General features: G+C 35.3%; 1 protein-coding gene across 1 annotated transcript in view; it reads right to left on the bottom strand.

Annotated features, from left to right (window-relative positions):
- Positions 1-403: 403 nt before the first annotated feature.
- Positions 404-9,812, bottom strand: part of APPL1 (adaptor protein, phosphotyrosine interacting with PH domain and leucine zipper 1) — a gene marked incomplete at its 5' end in the record, with an annotated part of 16,325 nt that continues 6,916 nt past the window's right edge. Inside the window, 11 exons of the mRNA XM_010168575.1 lie at positions 404-553; positions 1,133-1,222; positions 1,547-1,597; positions 1,817-1,963; positions 3,409-3,445; positions 3,549-3,723; positions 4,111-4,160; positions 6,423-6,605; positions 7,146-7,237; positions 7,723-7,779; positions 9,637-9,679. Of these exons, the coding sequence (XP_010166877.1) occupies positions 404-553; positions 1,133-1,222; positions 1,547-1,597; positions 1,817-1,963; positions 3,409-3,445; positions 3,549-3,723; positions 4,111-4,160; positions 6,423-6,605; positions 7,146-7,237; positions 7,723-7,779; positions 9,637-9,679 (1,075 nt within the window). The remainder of the gene's footprint in view (positions 554-1,132; positions 1,223-1,546; positions 1,598-1,816; positions 1,964-3,408; positions 3,446-3,548; positions 3,724-4,110; positions 4,161-6,422; positions 6,606-7,145; positions 7,238-7,722; positions 7,780-9,636; positions 9,680-9,812) is intronic.

Below are 9,812 nucleotides of genomic sequence, written 5' to 3'. Positions count from 1 at the left end.
GTGTTCTCCATACTGCGGTGTAAGGAACAAATGTCAGTGTACTGCTGAAGTCCAGTGAGAGTTTTAAGTTTTGCTTCAAGAGCAGTCAATTGCACAGAGAGGTAAGTGGGGGGAAAAACCCCACAGCTTTTCCCATACTGCAGAGAAGCCTTGAGAAAACATAATTTTATAATAAACATGGTAGCATCACCATGCTTCAGCTGGCATACAGAAGAGAGATTACACTGACTTGAAAATGGAAATCACTTAATTGAGAAAGAAAAATCAAGGTTTAATAGGGTCTACATATTGTAAAGTCTTTTATATAATACAACAGACCCTCCACCTACATGTCACTTCTTGTAGAACTTGTGCCATTACACCAGGTATATCCAAGATTCCAATTTTAATAAAGCAGGCAGCCTCAGGCTTCAGATTCCCTCTTCTTCTTTCCATCTTCTCCTAAATCACTGTCTTCCGACTGGCTACTGCTAAGGACTACAAATTGTCCTTCTCCACTGCTCTGGTTCGGCCTGCTGGAAGCAGCTATCAACCGGCTTTGCTCCTCCAAGTCCTAATTTGAGAAGCAGGGAGGGGTGGGAAATCAGAAAACGAATACTAACTTTAAAGCCATCCACAATTGACTCAGAATACCATTATTATGATTCATAAACTATCTTTTAATACTATCAATGGACAGTTTTCTGTACAGAGGGGGAAAGAGACTGAATAGGAAAGCAAAGCATTTACATTTTGGTGGCTGGCGTTATTAGAACAGCTAACACAGTAACACATCTGTACCTAGAACCCACACAACACAGCGGGTCAGAACAAGCATCTGTCTACAGCCCCTTCCTCACACTGTAACTGTGCCCTCCTCAGCACATGACATTACTCTGGGCCTGTAAGAGGTGTTCCTTCAAGTGCTGCTCTTAACTATCCCTGTAGAGACGTTTTGTGGTTTATCTCCTCAGAAGAGCTCTGTTTAAAAAATGCTATACAAAATCTGCACATGAAATACTTCTAATAATTCACTCAATAATGTTCTATGAACTTGTACTAAAGAATGTGATAGTGGAGCTTGGAGTACAAAGCTGCAAAAGAAAGTAAGTAGAAAAAAAAAAGAATATTAAGAAATAATGATGACATTTACCTTTTCAATTTGTTTTTGTTTATTCAGTTCTTTCTGTTGTTTCTCTTTGACTCTATCTATTTCTTTCTGCTTTTCTGTTGCTTTTCGATCCTGAAGGGCAAAAATGTAAATAAAGTAAGTACACTACTGATTTATATGAGTTGGCTCAAAACTGTTATAACACTGTTTTGATTATTCTTCTTCTAAAGGACTACTATGTTTGCTAAAGTCAGCAAGCTGAATGCTATCTTGACTATTGCTCCACAGTCAGTCTTTTCTTGTCAGGTTCAAATTCTAGAAAACAAATCCCTTAAAATACACCACAACAGCACTACTGTATCTAGAAGCATCTTGCAGACTATTTTCTTTTATACATATTAAATATACTCCCTCCCTTCCATTCACAAGTATCCCTTGCCCCAAAAAGATTCTTACCAGTTCTGCATGAAAAGCTATCTGTTTTGCCAGTCCAACAGAGTCACAGATCTAAACACAAAACAGATTTAAAATAATAAAAAAGTCTCTAATAAAAATGGCTTTAAAATTAAGCCAGATTAAAGCACTTGCGGGTACTTATTCAGGTTTAACTGTATTTTGGTACATAAACAAAATGCTCTCCCCCAGAAATCCCTTAGTTTGAACGGCTCTAACATCTCGGAATCCACGTCAGGTTCAGAACTGATACAAGTAAACCATCACCAATACCTTTTCCCCTTCATTATTTGATTCAAATATATAGCAGACAGAAGTTTGGCGGCTCTCCACTCTCCCTCCTGAAGTTCTAAGCACAAATCCAAAAAGGCGCTTATTCTCCTGGTGTGTAGCATACAGGACTACATTGGGCAAAGGAAACTGCCAAAAGGATTAAATATGGAGATGTTAAAACTAGTTCCAAATATTTTCCATACAAGGTTTCAATACTGCACATTAATTACTTCAATATCATAAATGCACAACCACACCAGAAGTTACAGCCTGACCAAACACGTAATTATGAAACACACACAGTAGATTAGAAGACAAGGATTCAATTATTCAAAAGACAGGACAACTCAAAACACACTCCATGTAACAAGAGGGAACCACATTAGCAATGCCATTCGGTCATCTTTCTAAATGTGAATACACTCCTTTTTTCTTTTCTTTAGAGAGAGACATGATTCATACAAATTGTGTTTGTGACTAAGCTTTCAATATTTGGTGCCAGGTAAAGGCACTACTTCTGCAAAACCTGTTCTGCAATTAGGTCAGCTCTCCTGAATTATATAAGCAAGAAAAAAAACCAAAACCAACCAACCAAAACCCCTAACAAACTACATAACCTCATTTTTTTGTAAAAGTAAAACTATTTTGCATTCTTATTCTTAAAACAGGGTGGGCTTAGAAATTTCAAATGTGTCTTTCCAACCTCACCAAAGGGTAAGTTTTTAAACCCTGAAAGTCCCTACTACAGCTGTTACAAACTGATGGGATGAGTTTTTCCTAACCCTAAATAAATGTACCCCTTTGCAATACGGGACATGCATTCAGTTGCTATATCTCACCTGTAAAAGCTTACAGCTTTGGGGCAGTTTTGAACTTAATGCCACAAAGGTAAAGAAATTAAAAAAGTACTCCTTGAAGTATCAAGACATTTTCACATACTTAGGGTTTCTTTTTATAAAAATGAAAGTAATTCAGAATTCCCAAAAAAACGGAATGTTTTTAAAAGAAATTAAATGACAGAGTATAAATTGTGCATAAAGAAAAAGAGAGAGAAGGGGGAATTAAGCTATAAAAAATAAAGGTTGCTATTACTGAAGAATTAAGCTGGCCGTATTTGACATCCTAAGAATTCCTCTTATTTCTTTCAAGTGCATTTTTTATCAAGAATTAGAAAAAAAAATCCCAAACCAGAAACCATCCACCACTCTCAATGCAATTATGCATTACAAAACAAGAACACCAAACAAAACAAAAAACCCAAACACCAAACTAACCCTTTTGGACTTCAGAACTAATTTGACTCCAACTTTAATGTGACTTCTCTACTAACAATATAAATGTTTATAATCAAACATGTTGTTAAAATGCAATATTCTGTTTTCCTAAGATTTTTAGCCTATGAAATTGATCACTCCCCTGATTTGCTGGTGTTTTCCTGTTTATTTTTAAATGTATGCATTAATCTCCTAATTTCAGTGAAAATTTGTCTGGAAATCTTCTCCTGTCAGTGATTTTTGCTAACATCTAATATTATTTTTAAAGTAGAAGAATTACATTGCTGGGTATTTATCTTAAAATGTAAATTTACTTACTCGTAGTCTTGTAACTTGTGTCTGTGGATCAATTAACCTAAAAATTTGTTTTTAAAAACAAACCAGAAAGTAAATTTTACCAAAATGAAAGAAGATCATTCTGTAAATAAACATCAGTAGAAGTCAGGAAGCAAACTTACTTTAAACAGTCACAAGTGACTAATAAATGTGATTCTGTCATCCTGAATATGTTATGGATGGCACGAGCTGCTAGGATTTGACGCATTGTTTCATAAACGACATCAGGACTTTCATCAGACTTCACCTCCATAGAGCCAAGAAATCTTACAATAAATAACTGATGAAGAATTGAATCTGAGAAAAAGAAAAGTATTGAAAAACATTAATTCCGTTTTGGGTTTTCCACTCCAAACCAAAGATGGACTGCAGTCAGGAAAACTCCACCCTTCTAATCACTTGGAAAGAGATTGCTCATACATATGAACCAGAGGTACAATTACTAAACAGCAAGTCACACATCTTTTCATTGGTTTCATGAATACAAAAGATGCAATGAATTATTTTTAAAACAGGCTTTCAGATGTTATCCTGATTTAACTAAACTTATCTCATACACTGCTAATGTAACTAAGCATTCTAAAACTGGTGTTCAAGTAGAAGACAGAAGCTACAGATGAAAATAGAAAAATAATTTTCAAATTATCTTTTTTATTTTGCATTGAAATAAAATTATTGCTTTACCTTCTGTTTCAGATTTTGAGCCTCCGGATTCACCAAAAGGATTTGTGCGTCTATTAAAAAATGAAAACATTAAACCAGGAGTCAGATTACAAGAACCACTAATGAATAAAGCTGTAGTCTCGTGCTGCATCAAACAAGAACATGTAATGATTTCACAGACTAGTGAGGAATAATCTATGGTAAATCATAAGGACAAGCAATTTACTCAGGAGTTAGACATAAATTGCTATATTTGAGGGCTCAAATTATGTGAAAAATGCCAAATACCATTCTCCTGTTGCTGCCATAAAGAGTTTTGCTCACATGGTATTTTTTTTTTCCTCTATCTGAATTAAGCCCAAAGACAAGACCTTGCTAATATCTGAAAAGGTATAGTTTTAGGGGATGAAATTTCACAGAATAGCTTCAGGATGTACAGCCAAAAGCTAATCCCTTCAGTACTCCATAGGAGCACCACACTTCTCATAACTGTCTCAAGTTGTTGAATTACTTACTGAAGAGAAGTCACTGGTTTTGTTTCAAATGCAGCTTTCTGAAAACATCACAGGGGTATTACTCCTAGAGGGTCAAGAGAAATGTGGCTATTTCTGGCTCTCAAAGACAGAATTGCTATCAGTTACAATGAAAAGTGAAAATACTCTAGGCTTCCAAGTCTATGTTTTTCAAAAGCAGTAAAGCAATGCTGAAAAGAGCAGGGGAAATGGGGAAATTTTATTTAAAACTTCTAAAGAGGAAAACCCCTTTCTCTTTGGCTAATTTGTAGCAGAAAATCTATGGTCAAGGGTTCAATAAGCTTCAAATTAGGTTTTACAGGGGAGTAATAAAGGTGTCACCTCTCAACAGTTAGTGTTCTAAAAGCAAATTTCAGAACTAAGGGAAAAAAAAAATTTCCATCTCTCTTGCTCAGTTACAAGTCATACTGACTGCCAGTTTTATCAGTGAAATCTTTTAACTAGTATAAAGTAATAAAATTGTTCTAGATTGAACTCTGGAGTCATGATTGCATCGCTACAATGTTGAGATAATGTGGACTCAATCAAGAATCATCCCATTAAATGCTGACCTGTGTGAATACACTATAAAGGGAAATCCTCATTTAACATTAGACTGGAACAGTAAATGTCACATCTCACAGGATATTTCAAAAGGCAAAAATAAAATTTAAATATATGTCATCAGTATCAAAAACTAAGGAAAGACTTTTTTTTTTTTTTAGTAATTAATGCTTCTAAAGTAGCATGTTGCCTATCTGTACAAACACTGCAGTTCCTTATTAACAGTGACAGTTAACTGAAAATACTGAGCACAAAATGTCATTTCTGCTATGAAAAATATGATTTTCTAGAATGGAATAACTGATGACATTAATTTAGCTGAAATACTGACCTTTCCACTTCCTGGAATACAGTTCAAGTCTATTTTAAATCAATATATTCTTAAGGATCTAGTTAGCCAACTGATTATCCGGCTACACCAAATAACAAAAAGAAATGTCAAAAAAAAAAAAAAAAGAAGTTGAAGATACAGAATTTTAACTCTTGTATCTGTGAGGTGTAACTGAAAATTCAAGTATTTTTTTAGAGGGTAGGGGGATACAACACATTATTGTGATTAATTAATTTTCAGCTTTTTCCCCTTTTTTTTGTTGTTGTTAGTAGCAGGTGGATCTGCAGAAGTGTTTTCTTAGTATCTGAATTCTGTACATATAGTTCCAGAAATGCAGTACAGATTACAGGTTTTTATTATTATTTTTGAGTGGGAAAAACAAGTAGGAGAAAATAGTTTTATATTCTGGGAAGAGCTCTTGGACAATTTTACCTTGTCTGTATATGAGATTACTCTAGAAGCCTAGATCATTTTCACTCACCTTTCAGGTTAAGAGGAGTGTCATCGTATGCCATCATCACCTGGAGGCAGGGCTACCAAATTTCTCTTGAGTTTCCAAGAGGAAATAACCCAAGCTGCTGGGTGAGCAAGCAATAGGAAAGGAAAATACTTTGTGAAACCAAAAGATTAAAATAAATCAATAAGTAAAAGCATTAGCTGTTAAAGCAAGAAGAGCTGCTGCTAAACAGAAAACTACACCTTGCATCTAGTACATGTAATTAAGCCTTTTTTTTACAACTTTATTTAACAATTTAAAAAATTATTTTGCTTCACTGGCCACTGCAAATTTTGTGACATGAGTCAGGGCGAAGGCAATGTGTGTTTTGGAGCTGTAACCTAAAAGTGGTTTTCTTGTTTGGTTGGTTGGTTTTAAATTAATAATATTAACTTTAGGAATTTTTTTTCCTTCTCTCTGCATTTCCTACCTGCCCGACTGCCCTGAAGATTTTGCTTGACCAGGCAGATCTTCACTAACTGGAGATATTATGTCAAATTGTATAGGAGTGTCAGGGGCAACGAGTGAATCCAAGGAAAGTGCTGATAAAGCTGCTGATTCAGATCCCAGCGACCCTGTGCTGCTAGTACGAGCTGCAGGAGGACGAGATTGTCTAAAAGAAAACAAAAAATCAAAATGAAGGTATCTTAGTTTCAAGTAGGTTAATAATAAATTAAACCATATGGAAAACCAATACAATCACCCAAAACTTGGATGTAAACCAAACCAAACCAAAAAACCTGAAGATCAGAGTATAGTAAACAAAAATGGAGGCTACATTAATTAAGTTAAAGTTATTTACTATTTGCATTAATAATTGCATCAGTTTGTATTATATTTCATATGTGGTTGATGTTAAAACAATCTGAGGTCTGATTCCAGGAGCTGGACACATTAAGAAAAATCTCATTATAAATTTATACGATGCAACCAACAAAACTTCTCTAGTCAGCTGGAAATCTGGATTAATTGTAACAATGGATGCTAAACAATGCTAAAAAGGTGAGTTCAAGAAATGTTCCTCTAACCCATCAAAGAGTTAGTTCTACATATAGAAAGTTTTGGGTTTTTGGGGGGGTTTTTTGTTTTTTTTTTCCCCTGGAACTCTCTTTATAGATGTGCTCTTCAAATGACCTATAGTTCATTAACTTACATGGTTGGCCGCATGCTCTCATGCCTCTGCTGAAAGGAAGGAGATGGAGTAACAGCCTCCAGAGCTGACTGATTTACACGTGCAGCAATTTCCTGCAATAGAGTGATGGGAAAAAACTGAAAACATTTTCCTCAAAATAAGCTTTAAGATTTCAGTTTTATTTGTATGCAATTGACAGAAGTTATAAACTCAACCCTTTGTGAGAATGTTACGTTCCCAAATTTTCACCAACATAGTTGTAGTATTTGCTTCTTACTTGTTACACATTTCCTGCTGTTCACTTTCTGAATTTAAATGAATGCACTTGCTTTGTAACACTGTGAATGTTACTAAAAGCCAGCAATGGACAAAAGGCCCAAGAACAACTCTGACAATAAAGGCAAATGCAGCCAGGAAGAAAAAGAAAAATCTCATTTGAGAAATGCAGTCCTCGGCTACTAACAAAAAACCATGAAGATTCAAAAGTCTGAACTTGAAATTTGGGAAAGAGGATTTTTGGAGTTGATCTCTTTTTAAAATTTTTGTGCATATCCACATCTTATCATGTTACTGATACTATAAATTTTAGTAAAGTTACCTCAGGGTTTTCACTTAGATATATCTGTTTAGATATGTTGTTTATGGTGCATATCCACTGAAAGAGAGAAAAAAGGAAAATTTTACTTTTTCTTTTTTTTTTTTTTTTAAACAAACTTGATTAAAAATACCTGAGTAGACTAGTTTCAGCACTTTTCCCCACTTACTTTGTAACTTCAGGGAGCCAAACCAGTATTCTGCACAGCCACACTGTCATTACATTCACTACTCTCTGCATACTGCACCTTACAGTATCAGATTTTACTTAAAAAGTTGTTTTAGTCACACTGAAGATCAAAACTAAAGCAAGCTTAAATCACAACTCTAAGGAATTTAAAAAAAAAAAAAAAAATCAAGTTTTTCTGTACTCCAGTATTCTGTGACTGCAAATTATATTGTTTCCTCAAAGCACTATAAAGATTCCATCCCCCTTTTGTGGAATTTGCCCATTTCTGGCACCTGTAATCTAGAATCTATTTTCTCCCTGTGCCATGGAAAACCATCTGCTCTTCTGCTTGTTGTTAGGGTTGTCACCTGAGCTATCTAGAAGATGGCACAGCATCTGCAGCCTAAAAAATCACAAATTTGAGCTGCTAAAGCTATCAACTGCCTTCCTCCAGTGAGGCATCTGAGGGCAAATGTTTCAGAGTTAGGCTATTAGATAACCTCAAAAGAGCAAATGAGCCAGGGCCAACCTGACACAGCCCTGCTGAAAACCTTAGTAACAGCATAAAAGGTCATTTGATATCAATGTAACATTGAAGATTGCAGAGGAATTTTAATTCAGGCTAAAAGTACCATATTTTCTATATCTCCTTATGTAGCTGCTTGCCCAAACATATTTGAAGTCAACAGTGCTTTTAAAACATGTTCTTTCCCATCCAGCCCCTTATTGAGAAGTCTATATTGAATAATAATGCAAACAAGCATACTTTTAAAATTAACAAATACTTAATAACACTTAGTACATCTGCTCCTTTGTTTCTGAACAAATCTGAGTGTGTTCATAGACTATGAATGTAATGAATCTATCAGTTTGGCCCATCGCAAGCCCTTGGAAAGCTGTAAAAAGCTGTCCAAATAAAATATAAATTCTAGTAACTAGAACCTGCTTTATTAAACCTACACATGCCTATACCATTAGGCTATTATTTGAAAAAACTGTCACCTCTAGAGGAAGCTGAAAGAAGTGGGGAAAAGATATCCCTGCTGGTTGGGTGTTGGTTTTGGGGTTTTTTCCTATTTCCTTTCCCCACCAATATTTGCTATAACATAAATTTGCTGACTTATTTGAATACTGACATTTCTCAGCTGGTATTCATCCACTGCACAGGCAAGGAGATCTGCATCACCAGACTTAGCAGCCATTTGGAAACCGTGATCACAAACAGTTTTGAAAGCAATCCAAAAGCAAATTATTTCACATTCCTCGATTCAACCTGATCATGGCGTATAAATGTGTTTCCCATCATGCATCAGGGGCACAAAAACAGCTTTTCTCAACTGTCTGTATCATTATCTGTGTCTTAACCTAAGATTTCCTTTATTTTCCATTCCTGACAAGCAGGTAGAAAGAAAGAAGGCTGGGAAAACATGAATAGGAAGAAGAAGAGTATTTGTCAAGATTCCATTACTGCTAGCTATTTTGCTGTAGGCTTCCCCCCCGCCTTGCTTTCTCCCATAATACTGAGAAGGACTTGGTGGCTATCAGAACTGCATTTTGTTCCTCTAGGATTTAAACACAGTAATATTTTTTCAGGCTTCCTGAAACCTGTCATTATAGATAGAATGAGTTAAAAGTTCACTGCTTACCACCTAGAGAACTTAAAATGAGCACTCGAACTATTGTTATGAATTTATTCCTTCTGCACAACAGAAAATCACTGGACTGCATGCGAACCTCCTACAAGCTTACCTCTTCATAATCTTTTTTGCTTTCTGCCTGTAAGATTGAAGACCTGAAAGAGGAGAATAGAAAAGAAAATTTTGTCTATTTAAAATGCCTCACAAGTACGTTGAGACAGGAAACTCCATTTTCACATTTGTACATTGCACAACAAATTAAGAAAGGCTGAATGAAGAGTCTTTGTA

This window comes from Antrostomus carolinensis, unplaced genomic scaffold (genome assembly GCF_000700745.2).
Source record: "Antrostomus carolinensis isolate BGI_N321 unplaced genomic scaffold, ASM70074v2 scaffold24475, whole genome shotgun sequence".
NCBI classification, from domain to species: Eukaryota; Metazoa; Chordata; class Aves; order Caprimulgiformes; family Caprimulgidae; genus Antrostomus; species Antrostomus carolinensis.
Note: the sequence above shows the minus strand (reverse complement) of the source record. Positions and strands in the feature narration are given on the sequence as shown.